Raw genomic sequence first — 19,248 nt, forward strand, 5'->3', positions numbered from 1 at the left:
CATTAATGCGGCTTTGAAGTATTCTAAGGACATTCAAGCGCAAACACCACTCACTCGAAAATCAAGGATTATTTGTATTTGTTTATTTTTTTTATTTCCAACACACTTTCACATAAAAAAGAAAAGTAGAAGAAAGTTTAAGATGAAGAAAATGCAACGATTACTGTAACTAATGTGCTCTGTAAAGTATGGCAGAATGCTCATTGTGCATGTAATGTTTGACGTTTCCGGTGCTTTCGTGAGATTCACGTGTCATGATGAATCGTAATGGTTTGCAAGCGGGTGAGAAACAAAACGATCCTGATCACAGGCATACTGCACGGCAAGGAGACAAAGCTGAATCCTTTAGATGGTTGGTGAAAACGTTCAATTTACCTCCAAGGCTCAGGTATGCATAAAAAGGGCTTTTTCTCTGAAAACAAAAACAAAAAAAGAAACTATGGAACTGGCACAGAAAAAAAAAACAACTGCAAAGCGATCACAAGTTGATATGTGCATAGGAAGCTGGGGGATTTGAGTTCAAGATGTGCATGGAACAAGCCCCAATCCCGGTGGCAGGCCGGGACAGGGCAGGGTGCATCCGCTGGGTGTGCGTCCTGCCTTCCCATCACACAACACACCTTAAAGGAAGAGCCCTGGCGGCCCAACAGTGGCGACATCCCAAGTTTCCAGTCCCGCAGCTGGGCAACAGAGCCCGAGAGGCTCAGAGGGACTGGACAGCGGCAGTACACCTCTCACGCCTGGCTCTCCTCGTGAAAACAGGCTCCGAGCGACAGGCGGCAAAACCCAAAGACAGCCGGGACCACAGCCGTCGCCCCAATGCACATGGCTGGGTCGGGGGTCTGTGTGGCGCTGGAGGTATGGAGCGCTCTTGCCCCATAACCCCTTCTCGTCACGCGCTCGTCTTGGCCCCACCTCATGTTGTCACTCTCAGTTAATCTATAGCGATCACTGTCCATGGTTCGTTCACATCTCCAACGTAACCTGCCAAGCATTTCTTGTCATCGGGGTTTTTCACCTTTTTCACTGATTCTAATGAAGACTGATGGTTATTTACTCCACATTCTTAGATTGATATATGTTTGTAAAAAGAAGGCTTTTCACCATTTAGAAAGTCATGCCACTATCTAGGTAGAAATAATATACTCTGCTGAAGAACAAACAGATGTTGCACGTCATTTGTTCTTGCGTGCAACTACAGCAGAGAAATGCCTAAAACTCTCTATAAATAAAATATCAAATACTTTAATATCATAAGTCTGAGTTCAATGAATGAGAATGATGTGCCACCCATCTCTTATGGCCAGTGCTGAGAAGGCAGACAATTGATGGGAAATTTTATCGATGTAAATTGAGATTCCTTCATAATTTATCCTATAAAACAGGAATACTGCTCTCGTTAAACAGAAACAAACTTAAAAGGTGCTTGAAAAGAGGGTAGCAGCTAGGGGAGAGACAAAAAGACTGGGACAAAGAATGATGTTTTTGCTGAGGTCTTCATTCCATGTGACAGGAAAAGATGCTCTACAATCATCTGAAGATGAGTGGATGTTTAACACACAGATGTAAATCTGCCAAAAGCTGTGATCCTGCATATGATTTTGCTTTCCTCTGTACACTGTATCTATAAGTTTTCTGTCACCTCAACTCATTACAACTCATTCTCATCAATTGAGAATAACAGTTCAAAGAAACTATCCCCTTTCCTTTATTTATTCATGTATTTTTTTGGTTGGTTGAAAAAAATGAAATGAATAAACGGGACATTTAAATAAGGTTTCGTTAACCTAGATTTAAATGCACTGATGAGGGTGCAGCAAAAGTAATGAGACCATCCTTTCTGCTGGTTGTTGTCTTTGCAGCAAAATTATGCTGCTTAATTTTAGGTAGCGGGCTACCAACCTGTAATTGCTGAACTAATTATGTTGACAGTGAAGTCAATCATTTCTACAGGCAAACTATTTGTGGCAGTGTTTGTGTGATAATGTGTGTACTGAGTACTGTGGTTCATATTAGGAAGAACTGAACTCAATACATACAACTTTCCAAGACTTTTTTTTCCCTAAAGTGGGAAAGCAGCCAGTCAAGTAGTCAGAATCACTCTACTATATCTCTTTAAGCCTGCCTATGAGGACGACATCGCACGTAAGTAAAGCTATCTCTGCAAGGTACTTGCTATTTGTCATTCCCATACACTCCTACAATGCAGCTGCAAGCTGAGAGAAAGAGAAACAAGATACAGTGGCTTTGACCTTTGATAAGACTGTTGATAGTTGATTTCTATATAAATATAACCAGGTACAGGACATTTTAAGATTCGATGCAGCAGGGCTCTGCCGATCAAAGATTTTTCGTCCTTTCCCGGAATTTGCACGATTGGTTTATTTTAATTTCTTGAATGTATATTATTTGCCTCATTTCCCAGGGAGTGCAGTGGCTTGTGTTCAAGAGTGCCTCTCCTCCCTCTAAAAGAGTGAAACCTTCTTCTTCAGGTCGTTGCGCTTCCAGAGAGAGAGCTGATCGAATTCCTCGATGGGCATTCCAAACAACTGCTGGAATTCCTCAGGAGCCAGGTGTCTCTGTGCAGGAGACGAGAGGAAAACAGGTCAAACCCTCCTTTCATGTTAAAAAAAAACACCAAAGACTGCAGGCCTGAATGTGTCCCCATAATAATAATAATATATAAACAGATACTGTAGACTCCCCCGACCATTTAAGTCCATGCCAAGAAGTGAGTCCTTCAGTCCCATAGATCTGACATTGTCAGAGGAGACGTGTAAGTAAACAACACATGTGTGCATGCAGTGGAACATGCTTACATATGACAATAGTATGAAGATATAATGCAGGAGTGAAATAATAGGTACCTGCATCCTACATGCTCCAAGAAGAGTTTTTAATGAACACTATCAATATTAAAACGATAAACATTAAACTACCAGAATGAAAAGACTTCTACCATAGACAGATGTCAAACCAGCTGTGATTGGTTTCAATTGTCTGAAGGAGATCAGTTGAAGATTTACGTGGTTGAAATGGCATGTTTACTTATCAAAACACCTTTGGGTGCATGAGACAGGTGGTGGGTACTCTCCGCTACATACCTGCAGGTCACACATGTGACATATTGAGATTTTGAATACGGAAAAAGTAACACACACAAAGTAAACAGGGTACAAGTTTTCGGCTTCTTAAATATGAAAAAGGATGCACACATGAGATCCTATTCCTGTAGCTGTCTGCAGAATGTAGATACAGTAGCTTGCTGTAGAGCTTAAATACACCCACTCATCCACCTACCTCCAGTCTCATCCTGTCAACCCCTGGTGGGAGTTTACTTCTGCCTCTGTGGGTCACAATGAGCATTTCATAGGGATAGATCTGAGGAGAGTGCATAGACACAGCCATTAAAAACACACTGTTTGTATTGGAGCAGGTCTGGGCCACCCATACACAGCAGCTTCAGATTCCAAAGAAGCACTACCCAGTATTTCTCAGATATCAAACCAATCCCATGCATAGCTCATGCTGTCTGAACCAAAGACTGTTCCCCTTCTAGGGCTGTATCAAATTCCTTTCATCACCCCATTAAAACATTCAAATTGCTATTCAAATTGCTTTATTCCTCAATTCGCCCTTTTTTTTTTCCAGGCCACTAAGACAAAACGCAGGCATTGAAAACATCAAGCGATCACTTGATTAAAAAATACAGCCATCAAACCTTTCATTCCCAGAGCAAAACCTTGCCCACTAATTCTCTGTTTTCATTTTTTTTAGTTACTGTGGATGGCAGACTAGACGAAGCAATGAAATGTTAATGGGTGCACTTCTTAGGCTCTGAAAAAATACACTACGGTGAGAAATAAGTGGAGCAGGTTTCCCTTTGGAACAAGAGAGGTTTGAGTGTCTGGTCAGAGCACTGTGTCAGTCAAGGCCCTCTCACCTTCTGTTCCAACATACTGGGCAGTGAGTTTCCTCTGTCCATCCTCCCTCTCTGAGATTCTCCATTCTACAGGAACAACCAGACACACCCGACACAGAGGAGATCTGTGTAAGCGCCCACAGACACACTCGCAATCTCCCCTCTACTCATATTCTGAAATCCCTGTCCTGCATGGAACTGCCAGCCGCTTACATAAGCAATGAGTATTGCAGCTACTGCTAATAACGGTGTGTTAGTGAAAATCCAAAATCTAACGTTAACGTGTGGTTGTGAAAATGAGAATTAACAAAGTAATAATGGACATACAGATATGTTGAAATTATAGTCAGTATATTGTTGGCAAGAAAATAATATGTATGCGCATATGGTTTTCTTGTCATATACCGTTAAAGCTCTCTTACCTGAAGACCTGTTGAACAAGAGAACAGAACAACGAAGATTGTGTTAGAACGCGGTCATGACACATTTTCATCCTGTGCTTCCTCTTGTTGGCAGACATCACTGTCCGTTACCAGATCTTTTGTGTATCTTTTTTCTTCCATTTCTACATGTCAGCCTTTCTATTCTTGGGCATGTTAGAGGCTGATGGCCACCAACATTAAATCTGCTGCCTTACCTTCTCCTGAATACACTCTCATGTATTTTTATCATTTATGCTGACTTTGATTGTATCTTTCTAATAGCCCATAAACTCTGTCTTCCAACAAACAGCCTTTTGTCTCTCAGTGCATATTTGTTGACATTGACCTCAGTTGTGCTCTTTTTATGTATCCCACCCATTTTAACCCCAAAAGTACGTATTACGGGTTTAGTAAACACATTTATTAATTTACATGCATTTCTGGGTTGTAGTTTTAACATTTACATTTACATATACATTTATTTATTTAGCAGACACTTTTATCCAAAGTGACTTACAAAAGTGCACACAGTAAGTATAGCTTACTTTATATATTTAAAAACAGTCATATCAACATATGCTTTCATTATTAGGAAATGCATCTGAAAAGAGAGAGCCTGAAATATCCTTTGCTTCAACAAAGGTCTTACACAAAAAGTGATGACACATGCTTGAAATGTACAGCAACAAACACAAGATAATGACGGTATACTGCTGCCCATACCTGATCCTCCCTTGTCATTGTCAGCAGGGGAGAACTCAGCAGACTGGAGCTAGGAGTGAACATAGAAACAAACTTGGAATAACACTGAAGACATCCGCCTCAAGTGGTGTCAGCTAGTAGAGAATGCCATATCAACGGCTCATTAAAATCCTCTGCCTTGTTCACAAATTTAAGAATGACAAATCGCATAGAACAGCAAGCACACGCTGATGTTGTGGAAACAGCATCTCCTGGTTTCGCACTCTCAAGACTCACCCTAGCGAGGCCAGTCCTGCTGCATGCTGGCAGGGAGGTGGATTTGGAGGCGTTGGAAGATGAACCTAGGAGAAATCAACACAGATGAAACAGCATTCAGCACCATGGCAAGATTTTACACAGCAACTACTGCAGTGTCGACTTGAAAAACTTTGTTTCCTTTTTTGAGGCCATTTGTTTCCTTTTTTTTAAAATTAATCAATTTATTCAAACAAAAGAACAACTGAAAAACAAACAAATAGAACGTAAACTGTTTCTAATGTAATTTTTCTCATCCTTGTTTTCTTATGATTTTCTCATACGCTTTCTTACGATCTTTACCGTCAAACAGCTGTTGGTCCATGTATTACCTAAAAAACTCTTCTTTCAAATTTGTGTAAACAATATTACTTTTAGGACTGACTAATGGAGCACAGAAAATGAAAGGCACAAGCTGGTGAATCAATCACAGATAACACCTCTGACAACTTATCCACACAGCATCCGAGGAATTCTACAAAAGAAACACAAATATAATATAACAAAGATCAAACTACACAAAAAATCCAATTAATATCTTTTGGCTCTTACAACTACCACAACCCTTATTCAGCAATCACATCACAAAGAAAAAAAAGCTGTATGAATACACTACCCAAAGTAGCGTGCAGTTTGAAGCCACTGCATAAACCAATCACCTTTCCAAGTGCAAACAAGACAAAGGAATCATTCCTTTATCCATTGGGGTACAGTGATTTTAATGCAACACATTTCAGACAAACAAATACATCTTGATATTCAGACTTAAAGGACTCTTACTTACAGTGTCCACTGTCTGAAATTCTGAAATGTACCCTAATCACAAAACTTATTAGATAAATGCAGTAGTTGGCAAAAGTCTCTTTTCTAGAACTCATTCATCAGACCATCTACATAAGGTGACCTCACACTCAGCTCAGCTGAACATAATTACTTTCCAAATTTAGGGGGTTATTTGTCTACAAAAGTCACTGTGTATATCACATGGCCACATCACCGTATTATTTGGATTGCTACTTTGACTGTTACGCTCATGGAAAATTATCATAATTGCAGAGGGGAAAAAAATATTCCCACGTTGCTAAGCAATCGTTCCCCTGCAGCAATGTAACTGATACAACAACCTGGGCTGGTGGAACCGTAATGATTAAACAAACAGATTAAAACACTAGCCAAAAATCTGCATGATCCTGAGAATCACAGGATCTAACCATCTGCCACAATTTTGTTTTTCGCATCCCATTATGGTAAGGCCAATATCCATGATAAATAAATCAGTCTTTGATACAAACACCTGTACACCTGAAGACATCTTTTATTATGGACAAGTTATTCAGCCCTCAGGAACGTTTAACTGTTCAGTTCTTATTTGTATCTACTGTTTGAGTCTCAGTAGTACCGATGTACTATTCCATGTATCACACTCAATGTATCAATGGAATGCAAACTCCCTCTGCCTGAAATCACCGGGCACCACCCAGGAACTCATATTTCCCTCACTATCAACATAAATCAGTCAAGGTTTTTGCCAACAAATGCTGCTAATTGCTGCAATTGGCTTTTATGTAACATGCTTGCTGGGCCTAAATAAGGCCATTTCTAATGTCAGAATTTTACGGCACTGTATAATCTCCAGTTGGCAGCATTCCAACCCCCAAAATACCTCCCCTCTTATTTCTCTGCCAACAATGCACAGTTACATCCTCTGACTACAAAGATGGGAATTCAGCTCTGAACCGCAGTGACCAGCTCTGGCCACTGGGTGTCCTCAGAGGTTTGGCTTCAGCAACACAAACCCTCACTGACTTCATGCATTCCACACATAATTCAGTCCCCAGAACAGAACATCCTTGTCCCTGTCAGTTCCCATTCTCAAAGTCTAACTTAATATGGAGAGCAGCATGACAGCTGTCTGAGAAAAATGGCGACATCATAATTAAGGCCAGCCAGTAAGATGAGGAGTGTGGAAAGGGAGGGGCCTTTGATGGTATGAGTCCCGCCCCTCACTGTAAGTCCTTTAACTAGGAGACTCAGGGTGGGTCCTGCATGCAGTGATAGGGAGACAGGGCAAGAAGAGAAGATGGGGGTTGTGCCCTTTGATTCAGTTGAAGTTCATGCTGGAATGCCTGACATTTCATCAGAAGATGAAGTGTGGGTGAAGCAAATCTCTGTCACACGACAGTGTGAGAAAGGGAGGACATGAGGACATCTGAGGACACAGACACACACACACACACACACACACACACACAGGCTCATTCATGGCTTAATGTATCTAAATAACTTCAAAATGACATTCTAACAATTGCACAATCTCTGAGAGCAATTTATTGTGACACTCCAGCCACCAAAATGCTCTCCAGATTTAAATGCAGATTGATTCAGTCAGTGTTTACCCTGTGGAGGAGGGAATTCCTCCGGCAAAGTTAAAACCTCAACCCTCTCTTTGTTCTCATCCTGATGAGTGTGGTGTATGGGACACAGCTATCTTGGTCAGCACTCCAGCAACAATGATCAACAAAGCCAAACAAATACTTACGCATACCCGCATGTACAAACACACACATGCACACACATACATATGCAAATACGCACACACCCACACACACACACACACACACACACACGCACACATGCGCACACAGACACACACACACACACGCATGCATGCACACACACACACACACAAACATACATGCACACAAGCGTACACACACCGACACACACACACAGATGCTGGCTCACACTAACCCAGGTGCATGGGCGTCCTGTCTGGCAGCGAGCGGGTTTTCCTGCGGATGGGGGCTGACTTCTCTATTTCCTCTTTCAGGATCAGTTTCCCCAGGTTGGACTGGATCTGAAAGAGAAAGAGTCCTGTCAGCGCCATTCAGAATTGTGAATTAATCATGGAGACTTTGGCCTCTATCAAGAGCTTATGGGCAACATGGTCAAATTCAAACCAAAGTCAGCCAAACCATCCATACCACTGTGTGTATATTATAAGGCATTACCAAACATGCTATTGTTTGTCATCATGTCATCATTATTATGTATATAGAGTATATGTGTAGACATAGATTCAGATATGTTCAGAGATGTTCGTATGGGGATATATGATTGACACTTTCCTATTCGCTACAGTGTTGGCAGGTGCATGTGATGTGTGCTCCGGTCGACGCTCTGTGCCTTGTTGAGCTCCTGCCTCTGCAGCTGCCTCAGCCTGGACATGTCCTCACTCAGGTCTCCATCATCGTACTCCTCGTCCTCCTCGTTCCTCTCTCCTCCTGCCTTCTTCTGTGAGGCCTTCTTCCTCCACTCGGTCTCTGTGACAGCAAAGGGGACAGCCAGCTGTGAGGGAGGCACACCGCCCACTGCCCTCTCACCCTCAGAGACGCTGGCTACATTCACCTGGCTGGGGAGAAACTCAGCTGTTTCACAGCGCCAGAGAAACAGAGGCTCTTTTTTTTGGGAACGCATCACAAGAGCACTCCACTGTTCCCAGGCTGTGACACAGCCGGTTACCCTTTTTTGTCATTAAGCAACAGTAGCGACAGCTCTGACAGCAGGGGTCACATGAGCACAGACACAGATTAAGCCCAATAAGGAAGAGGAACGGGGTCTGGCACGGGCCACCGTCTAGGGCCTGATACAGACGCGCATGCCGAGAGCTGATGTTGACATGCAGCTGAGAGAAGCCAAGAGATCCATGGAGAACAGTGAGAGGGCGGGGGGGAGGGAGCAGGGACCAGCAGACGCACCTACAACAGCCAGAGAGGGCGGACAGGGCCAGTAGTCTGTCTCGATCTTGGAGGGCTGGTTGGGATCGGGTGGCTGGGCGGCAGGGAATTTGGACGACTCGATGATGAGATCCTCTATGTGTTTGCTGTGCGGGACTGACATGGGGACATCTGCAAAGAGACGCGGGCAGGAAGAACAGCTGGAATGGTGCAAAGAGCGCTGATGAAAACCATTCACGGGGCGAAGGCGGCCAGCAGCGCTTACTGCTGAGGCCAGGCCAAACACAACCCAGGCTTCCCTGTGACTCATGAATTATTTGTTATACAGTACTGCTGTTCATTGAAGCTCCGTTATGAAGAGTTCAGAAAGTAGATAAGCGCAATGGAATATCTATGGAATACCTTGTTTGTAAATGGGTGGCTTCTTGTAGATGTTAGTACCGTTGTCTGAAAGGAAAAAAGAAAAAAAACCTATCAAAATCAACCCTATCGTTTGGTCAGATGCAACTCAGATGCATTACATAAGAAGTAAAAATGATCTAAAGTACAGAGAAGTGCCATCACGGCGTAAAAGCAGAGTCAAAACCATTACTGCTTTCGTTTTATCCAGTACAGCGCACAGTGACATACGTTACAGCCCTGGTCAGGCAGAGAGGGGCCCCAGCAAGGGGGGTCCAAGGGCAACACACATACCTGGCCGATGAAAGTGCTGCATGGGGCCCTTGGAGGAGCTGCTGACTTTGCGGATCTGAATGGTCGATCCCAGCGAGGACCCCCCAGGGGACTTCTCCTCTGGCCACTCCCTGGCCTCCTTGCTCGCAAATGTCTGTGCGTGACATGAGAGAGGTCATGGTTTGGAAAATCTATGCAGTACGTGAGGGTCACTTTATGCTGGAACGCCTAACCAACTTCCATATCAGACACCTGCATGAGGCTTTGTTGGGTGTGTCCATTTCTTTAGCGTGAGGTCATGTGTGGTAGTGTCTTTCTTTTTCACCAGAGCTGTGTTGGCTAGGGATTGGGATTGACTCATGTCTCATAAAATCAATCTCAGCCCTCTCCCTGGATGGTGACTGCTGAAGAGTAAGGCCCTCTAATTTCATTAAATTCCACCTCAGCTCATTCCCCAATTAGTTTAACATATTCAAACACTAACCAATCCAGCTGAACAGCTCCACAGCCCTTTAAGTAATTTAATTTTCAAAACCAGCCAGTCTGAGGCCATAACCATTAACATGCAGTTAAGATAATGGCAATAAAATAGCAGGTTACACTAAAGAGACCACCTCCAAAAGCAGCAAATATAAAGATTCACGCTTGGGTGTAGAGGGATCCAGTCTGATGAGTGTAAATCAACAACAACAATAATAATAATAACAATAATAATAATTTCTTATTATTGTTATTATTATTATTATTATTATATGGCCTCGGACTGAAAATTGAGTATTTTTGGCTGAAACAATGGACCTGTCACAGCATCTCATTTTGACTGATTACTCAAAAGTGAAGCAATGAAACCATATTATACTGTACGAGTATGTGTTGTTCAGAATGTTCTGAAACACCACCTGTGCAATTTCTTGTCCACCCTGACACTGAGTGTTGTATGTGTTCACCACTGATTTTTACAGACAAGTACCACACATATAATAAGGCTAGCAAGCCTTTCACACATTGTAAATTTAACTCCTGTCAGAAAACATTCCCCCCTTTAATTACACACTTCCTGCATCATAAATAACCAGTTTGGCCAAACAATCCCTCTCCATAGCAGTACTGACAGACACCAGCAGGGAACTATAAAGAGTGGAGGCAGAGAACCAAACCACTTGATTGTCCTAAACCTGAAAGATCTGCTTGCTTAAAATCCTTTTAGTTATAACAATTTAAAAACCTAATTGGTTTCAAACTGATCCCTTTGAAATAATCACATATATTGTGTATACATTGAAGGCAATATAATTCCCTTGTTAAATGCATAAAACTAAAGACCATGAATGCTCTTGCAACATGAGACACAATTAATTAAATAATGAATTGGCTGGTGATTGGTGATCCATCTTTCGCAAGCCTGTGGATCATGTAAAACAATCACAACAGGTTCAGTGCAGTAATCAGTTTAAATACATTCTCTACCCCCCTAATTTCTCACTCATGGGCTGCCAGTCTTTCACACTGCTTCTTCGACTCTAAGCCGTCACACACAGCAGTCCTGACGAAGAAGTCAAAGCAGGAGGAGTCCGTCCATGGGGGAGGACGTGAAAAAGCTAGGAAGCATTATCACTGTGCAGCCCAGAGGGAGAAGCTATAATGTGGTCCTGTAGAGAAGCCCTAAGGTTTTATATCCCGGGTAATTATCCCTCTGAAAGCCCAGAAGCCATTTATCTTACCTCAGGGGAGGGTGGGGGGGTGATGGAGCGGGGCGACATGGACCTCTGAGAGAGGAGAGAGTGGGGTGGGGGGGGGGAGAAGGGGTAGGGTTAGGGGCAGAGAGAAAGAAGGGTGTGGTTAGCTGTCTTACCTTCACAGTGTGCTCACAGAGGCTTTGCTCAGACAGAAGCAGGGTCACATGACAGACAGGGAATAACTGCATCTTGCTTTCTCCACATTCATTGACAAGGAGACCTCATTGAGCTCCATTCACCTCTGAGCTGGAAGTCCCACAGATCACCCAGGATCCTTCGGCTAATGTACAAATTTGGGACATGAACTTGGACTTTATAGAATCTTATTATCTGTCCCTGTTTTAAACCTGACAATGACGCTTTTCTGGCTGTTCTCAAAAGAAATGAGTCATGGCATGTTTTAGTCTTACGATGGGCGTTTCCAATGACCCACCTTGGCTGTTGAATGTAATCCAACATAGTGGCCTGCATTATAACTGCCTGACTGAAATATCTTTATCTTTTTCTGTTACTGCCAACATCCATTACATTTGTCTATCAATAAATAAGTGAGGTCACCAGACAAAAATGTGCACATTTGCTCCCTAGTTTATGATGGAGAAGAAATCCTGATGCTTGTGTATTTGTTACTCCTGATTGCAGTAAATGATGCAGATCTTCAGTACAGTATGGGAGACAGTTGTTTATTCATTTTCTGGAAAGAATAATCAACGGTGTCTGGGGAGAGGACTGCTACCTTGCTAGAGAATTGCTAACGGCAGTTTCCAACTATGATGTTTAACTAGATAAACATGTCTGCTTTGGCTGAGCCTGAGCTGAGGGGAAAACACTATCACGTCTGGCACTGGTCAACCACTGGTCATCCCTGGTCTAGGTACCTTAGCCAACATGAAAGCTAGTTACATAGTTACCTTACCTAACTAGATATATTGGTGGACAAGCCCACTAGTTGCCTTACCTTTCACTGTGATTTTTGTAAACAATGTGCAACACTTTCCGCACATCGCTGGCTAGCTAGCTAATCACTGGATGCCTGTTTCACATTTCTTTCATCCAGGGACTGTGTGGAGCTGCACAGGGATCTGACAAACATTTACCAGTAATGTTTATTTGTCTGCACAGTCCGGTGCTGTTAAAGTATTTGAATATGCAGACCTACCTTTATAACTTTTTTCCCTGTATTTGACATTGCATGCCACTAATTACAGAGCTGATTGAGTCCAGTATACATGCACATGCGAGTTATAAGTCCAGTGTTTGTAACTTAAATATAGTCTGTTGTTTGGATCTGCAGGTCAGCCAGTGAGTTCCAATTAAGAATGACTGCAATTTTTAAATTATTTGACAATAATTCTAAATCTGGTTTTGATTTTTTTTTGCCAGATTGAGAAGCAAACCAATTTAAAATTCACAGATGATACTTTCCCTTTTTTGTTTCTAATGTAGATTATGTAAAAATTGGCTTTAAGATCAAAACAGATTTCTGATTACTTTGTTACACTCTCAATTAGTTATGGTAACCGAATCCAATTATATCTCGGTTAAATATGTTTAAAGTGAGATGGTAAGGGAAACATATTCACTGAAAACCATCGGCTACTGATAGATGATCCCTTCAAAAAACTCAGCAAGCTTTTTAATTTCATAAAACAGGTTAGGGGGATTTCTGTGACCATGTCTTCTTCCAAAACATGAGGCCTATACTTTCATATTATAGATGCATACACCATATGAACTAACAGACACAGTTATGTTAGTAGTTAATATGTTACCATGGGTTGTAATATGTTAGCTGTGATAAAATGACGGATGGTGTGGTAATGAGCGCTGACCTCTCGACTCCTGGGCAGCTCTGATCTATCCAGGGAGGAGTAGTTGAAATGTGGCTCATAGATCATTAAGTCTGGCCGTTCAATGTCGAGTATGGCTTTGTCTTTGGGGATGGCTGCCAAATCCTTATATCCTATGACCTGATTGTCCATTTTTGCCTAGAAGAGATAAGAACGAACAAGAGAAACACTAAGCATCCACAGAAGAGAAAATGCCTCTGGTGAAGACAATGCTATTCTGCAATGAACAATGACAATGGACAACAGACAGAACTAGGCCAGAACATGTGATTCTCTGGGTTCGCACAAAACTGTGCAGATTTCATTCCTCTTGACAAACCAATGTATTTAAAGTAAGGGTTATAGGGTCGACCTATTATCAGACTGGCCGATTATCGGATCCGATATTCAACATTTTTAGGATTTTTGGAATTATTTTTTTTAATGCTTTTTCTACACTGAAGTTGCAAGAACACCACAATCTTCTGATCTACTTCTATGATGACAAGCATGCCCAGTTTCCCAGTTACACTGAAATGCCCGAATAATGCACTTTGTTGCAGTGATATACAGTTAACTATAACGAGATAATAGAGTGCATTTATGTAGCGATAGCTATATTTTTGAGTAACGTTGGTGCCAGTGCAACTGGAACTTTAGCTACCATTTTGCGAACGTAACATTATTCGCCCGTATGGGTTGGTGTTTTTACATGTTATAGGTAGCCGATGGTCATAATAATGTCAGCTAATGTTGAGTCTCGTAGAGCTAACTTGAATGCGATAGCAAACGTCAACGTTGAATTGGGACTACTAATTAAGACTCAAATTTCAGTAAAAATTTAAGTTTTGCTAGTTTTATTTTTTACTTTATTTACGTTATAAATCTTTGGGGAGCTATTTTGTTTGTTTATCTATTTATTAAAATTTTCAGTTAACTTTATAAGAAATGCTGCTGGGAGCTCCCTGCACTTTTTGTTTTAAGATAATGTTTAAAAGTTCTCTTTTAATTAAACTTATGCTTAAAGGCATTTTGTGTTGGAGTTTGTGCTAATCTAAATTTTGAAACCAAGATTTTCATTTTTCCTGCAAATGTATATCGGTTCCAAATATCGGTTATCAGTCTCCTTGATTACTTATAATCAGTATTGGTATCGGCCCTGAAAAAGCCATATCGGTTGACCCCTAAAGGGTTGTCATTTTTTTGCATCTTCACTCCAAGCTCTCAGTAAGATATCTGCCTGAAATCTTCCTTGTAGGTCATTTGAGCCCTGGTAGACCATCAGAATTGCTTATAGAACTAGAGTCACACCAGCAGAGATGTCAAAGAGGATGGAGTCACATGCTAAACAGCTGTGCTGGCGTACGTGACATGGTATGTTGCGAACATGTTCAAGCAGTTCAGGCAATATTGCAGAGCAACGTCAATACACCCCTAATGACAGGCCATGGTCATAGTGAGAGAAGTCAATGTGCAAGGCGAAAACAAGGTGTACGCCCACTTACCACAATGGTGACAGCCGGGGATCCAGGAACACTGGGCCCCCGGGAGGAGGACACACTGCCAGGAGAAGTCCGGGTCTGCTGCTGCTCCAAAACATAGGTCAGAGGCCAGAGGTGAGAAACACCATACATTCAGCGCCACAGAGCCATACAACACTCAGGGAACATCACACACAGGCATTTCAAACACACACAACTCATCAAAGAAAAACACATACAACACACAAAAACAACAGACATTAAAAATCAAAACTCATCAGGCAAAGACAAAAATAAAACTAAATAAAATCATTTTCAGAGAAAATATTTCTTTGTTTTTATTTCTCTGCCCCCCCCCCCCCCAGCCAATGCAGGATACAGATTTCTTAAGTTTAATCTGAACTGAGATGCCTCACTAAGGCTTAAATATTACAGCACTGACTCATGCTAACAGCCTTTTCTGTAGCTCTGTGCACTCCTTCAAATACCACAGAGTCCCTGAAGCTAATGTCTTACATGTTCAGTGCATTATGCATAAAATGTGTTTCTTATTCAAACAGGCATATTATATACAGATCTAGGAATCTTGATGCATTATCGTGATCCTGGAAGCCAATGAGCTTTATAACACAAACGAGGCTCTAAAAATTGGACGTGTCTTTGCAAGGAATTGTTTTGCTAAACACTACCTCTACACTGTGCTTTTGAAGGCAGGCTTTGGACAGGCCCTTGACAGAGTAAGTTCTTTTGAGTTATTACTGAGGTATAAAAGAAAGATAGGGTTACTGTCAGTCTCGCTACATCCAGGTAATTACCTGATGATGCAAATAATTTAAAAAGTCTGAAATCCACTGTCAAGAGCACTAAAAAACTGACCAGAAGGGATGATATAAACCACATCATTACCACAGATGTTCTATTATGCCTAGACATTTGGCTCCAGTGCTCCTGTGTCCTCCAGTTGGAAGGTTCCATTTGATAACTGGATATCCTGGTGCTGTCTCCTTTCCTACACTGACTATGGATGTTCTGTTTTAGACCACACCCCTTCAAGAATATGCATACTGTGCCAGCAAATAGGAACAATTGTCACTTCAGCAATGGTGGATACAAAATTTTCAGTGTGGTGTGCATCAAGCTGACTATCTGGTCCATACATAAAGAATCTGTGTCATTACCTTCTGCATCATTTTGGAGATGAAAATATGCTGTTCCCTTGATGAGTGTCAGCCAGATGGGGGTTTAATTTCTAAATAATAAAAACAAAAAAAATGAAAGTTTAATTCATAAAATAAGATAATACTTCAGACAAAATAGAGGGGTATTGTTATGTACTAAAGCCATAAGAGCTGGAATTCACAGCCACTGGAAGATCATTGACTTGTAGATGGATTAGTGTCCATGTGGCACGCGTATTAGTAAGCGCTGGAAATGAGGTCATAAAGCATTGACCTCTCCAGTGGAGGAAAGGTCAGCAGAGCAATGGGCCGAACACACAATGACCGGTCAATCTGGACCTGAAACTGAGATTCTTCCAAAGCATTTTCAATTTTGTATTCTGTTTGATTTACATCAAGTACTGACCAGTCTTGTCACATCTTACTACAAGCAACACACTTACGTCTTTATAGAGTAAAAAGTACAATGGCATGAAATTAAAAGCATACTATTAACAGGCATTGAATCCTAGCAAGCAAACAGCATTGTTAAAAACAACAAAAAATGCAATACTGCACATGACATTTCTGCAAAGCCTTTTCCAGCTAGTTCAAATACAAAAGACACATTCTAGGGCCAAGTACATTGTTCACCTCCTCCATTGAAAAATGACCTCTGTTTAAAATCCTCAAATTCCATTTTCAGGACTATATTGAAAAAGTATTCCCTCCTGATATATATATCACAACTCCCACTATGCTAGTTGCAGGTATGCTCATACGCATGGGGCAGGACATTTGGGATGAATGAAGTAAATTAGACCATATCAGTAGACTAATCTTTCCCACACATCCCAGCACAGATAATTACTGTAATACAACCAGCTGTATTTCAGTGTGCTTCATCAAAAACCTTGGTTGTAGCGTAATCCATTAATGTAACATTACATGTAATGTAAGAGTCTGGGTAATTTTAATACCTCAAGGGGTAGCGTTTCTATTAAGGGGCAAATACAGAGTGAATTTGCCATAACAGCTGTGGTGATTTTTCACCCATCCACAAAATTACAATGTTCTATCCAATCTCCGAATGTATCAGTGGTTTCAGGTAGTATCCATGAGGGGGTATTACATTATAGAGAAGGGGGAGGGTGATGGGGGGGAGACAAATGAGGCATCATCTCTATTCTGTCAGCAGAGATTGATTGCTTGTCCCATCCCCCTTCATTCTAACCATAACACATGGATAGGTTGATCAGCCCCCTACTGAATGAGGGGTTTATTGTTGGAAGAGCTCCACATTAATGATTTACTTCTTACACCGTGCAAAAAATTCCAACAAAACAGCCGTCTTCCTAAAGCGCCTTTGCAGAATGCCCACGTTGAAAATGAATCGTCAGAATACTTTCAGCAGCAATCTTACCTCAGATAGCTGATCGAGTCATTTCCAGTCAGGTTAGGGTTTATAACCCAAATCAGTTCTGAAACAGAAAAGAAGCATGTCATGCTGACTGTGGGTGCAAGTGCATTATACACATTTTAAATGCATACAGCTACAGATGTTCTCCCCCAACAGACAATCACAGGGCCTTTCCTATTCTGGGATTTACCACTGTTATAGAATAGCTCGCTCGTGCTGTTTACGAGGCAATAATTCAGCATTTCATGTTCTCTGTGATGAAGATAATCTAAGCCTCTGACATCCTGGAGGGAAATCAAATGTGCTATAAAGGTCAGTCACATTCAAGGTCACTGGCATAAGACATGATTCTTTCACTGCATCTAAACCATCCGGTTTTGACCTTTCCATTGTGGTTTATGAAAGCCTGAAACCACTCGCAACAGCAATACAAAGAGTGACTTCTACATTCAGAGCAAATCAAACAAGAAGTCTGTGCAACGCCAAGTAAAACGACGTACAAAACGCTACTAGTCACTGCAAGTAATAGATCAACAATTCTTGACAACAATAATCTGAAAGCCTTGTGCAAGCGGTCCCATCTTTCTTTCCCATCGGTTCCTGATGTAGAAGCAGAGATCATCTGAAACCATTTGGATAGACGATGGAGCTCTGTGTTCCCCCTCAAAAGGTATCGATCCATGGTGGCTCTTTATCAGCAGTGTGTTCTTAATAATTCATACCTTAATGTAACCTCACCTTGTACTCAAATGGCTCATTTTCTCACTGGTAATTTAGCTTTTGTTCTCTGTTTACTGTTTTTTTTAGATATGACCCATTTAGGTTGTGAATACAGACCTGAAAACATTTTATAACAGCAGTCTCCATCCCTTCAGATAATTCCGCCTGGAGTGAAAAATGACTTCACAGCACTTCACATAATGGTGAAATACAACAGTGCTTTTTTTTAAATACAATAGCAGTTGCAAAATAGTTGCAAAATATACACCTATTATATGTAAAATGCACATGTGTAAAGCGAACATCTCTCTGGTGACCAGCAGTGCCCCAGATGAGGGGAGCAGAGTCATCGTCCAAGATAAACTAGATGCTCAATCACATGTGCACAGACCGTTTCGTCTTGTCAGCACCATGTTGGAGAGGTGATTAGCACCGTCAAACCACAATTCAATTCACATGCCTAGTACAGTAGGGTTCAAATAAATTGTTTCTCCTCTAGGTGTTCTGTCTTAAAAAAGCTCTGTGTCCTTAAAAAAGGAGGGATATGCAAACATTCCTCACTCCTCTGCTCCCAAGTCAACCGTGCTAACTTTTGTTTGCAACTGTCAAACAATATGATAATTTACAATACAAAGGCGATCATAATCATCAGATCAAAGCAGGATAGCTAAATTGGTCATGCAGAACACTGCACTGCAAACAATTTCACGTATGCATTCCATTAGGACTGTCAGTGAGTGTCTAGCTGAATAATGGACAACATTGTCCATGTTGATCTATTTCTAATTTTAAAAGTACCGTAACAGACTTGTATCAATTCCATAGATGTAGCTGAAAAGCATTTGTCTTAATATTTTACAGCTGAAGGATGGTACTTTAAATTTAGACTTGGATGGTGTAACAAACTCGAAAGCGTTGTTTCGAGGGCGTTTCTTCTATTCTCTTCCAGATGGGTGTTAAAATTCTCTTAGAAACCACTCCCTTCCTATCATGACTGCCAAGGTTAGTTCCAACTCCATCACGCAAGCAGTTAATTGACTGACACACGTGGGATTGTACTGTTCCCCTGTGTCCCTGCAGTCTTAACACAATGCAATTGCCACTGTCTTCACCAGGCATGAGCTCTGTTTCTGAAACAGTGCCACACCACTGTGAC

At 41.5% G+C, this 19,248-nt stretch overlaps 1 protein-coding gene across 5 annotated transcripts in view; it reads right to left on the bottom strand.

Annotated features, from left to right (window-relative positions):
* Positions 1-169: 169 nt before the first annotated feature.
* Positions 170-19,248, bottom strand: part of LOC118776865 (dematin-like) — a 35,934-nt gene continuing 16,855 nt past the window's right edge. For 4 of the 5 annotated variants that reach the window (XM_036527473.1, XM_036527472.1, XM_036527474.1 and 1 more), the window contains 16 exons: positions 17,376-17,433; positions 15,974-16,044; positions 14,820-14,900; positions 13,318-13,473; positions 11,471-11,515; positions 9,771-9,903; positions 9,480-9,524; positions 9,099-9,248; positions 8,527-8,663; positions 8,092-8,197; positions 5,323-5,387; positions 5,068-5,116; positions 4,345-4,352; positions 3,944-4,009; positions 3,301-3,381; positions 170-2,579 (listed from right to left, as the gene is read on the bottom strand). In XM_036527473.1, coding sequence (XP_036383366.1) covers positions 2,466-2,579; positions 3,301-3,381; positions 3,944-4,009; positions 4,345-4,352; positions 5,068-5,116; positions 5,323-5,387; positions 8,092-8,197; positions 8,527-8,663; positions 9,099-9,248; positions 9,480-9,524; positions 9,771-9,903; positions 11,471-11,515; positions 13,318-13,473; positions 14,820-14,900; positions 15,974-15,985 — 1,248 coding nt within the window. In that variant the 5' untranslated portion in view covers positions 15,986-16,044; positions 17,376-17,433 and the 3' untranslated portion in view covers positions 170-2,465. The remainder of the gene's footprint in view (positions 2,580-3,300; positions 3,382-3,943; positions 4,010-4,344; positions 4,353-5,067; positions 5,117-5,322; positions 5,388-8,091; positions 8,198-8,526; positions 8,664-9,098; positions 9,249-9,479; positions 9,525-9,770; positions 9,904-11,470; positions 11,516-13,317; positions 13,474-14,819; positions 14,901-15,973; positions 16,045-17,375; positions 17,434-19,248) is intronic. The other variant, XM_036527476.1, reaches the window with a different exon arrangement.

This window comes from Megalops cyprinoides, chromosome 4 (assembly GCF_013368585.1).
Source record: "Megalops cyprinoides isolate fMegCyp1 chromosome 4, fMegCyp1.pri, whole genome shotgun sequence".
In the NCBI taxonomy this organism is placed as follows: domain Eukaryota; kingdom Metazoa; phylum Chordata; class Actinopteri; order Elopiformes; family Megalopidae; genus Megalops; species Megalops cyprinoides.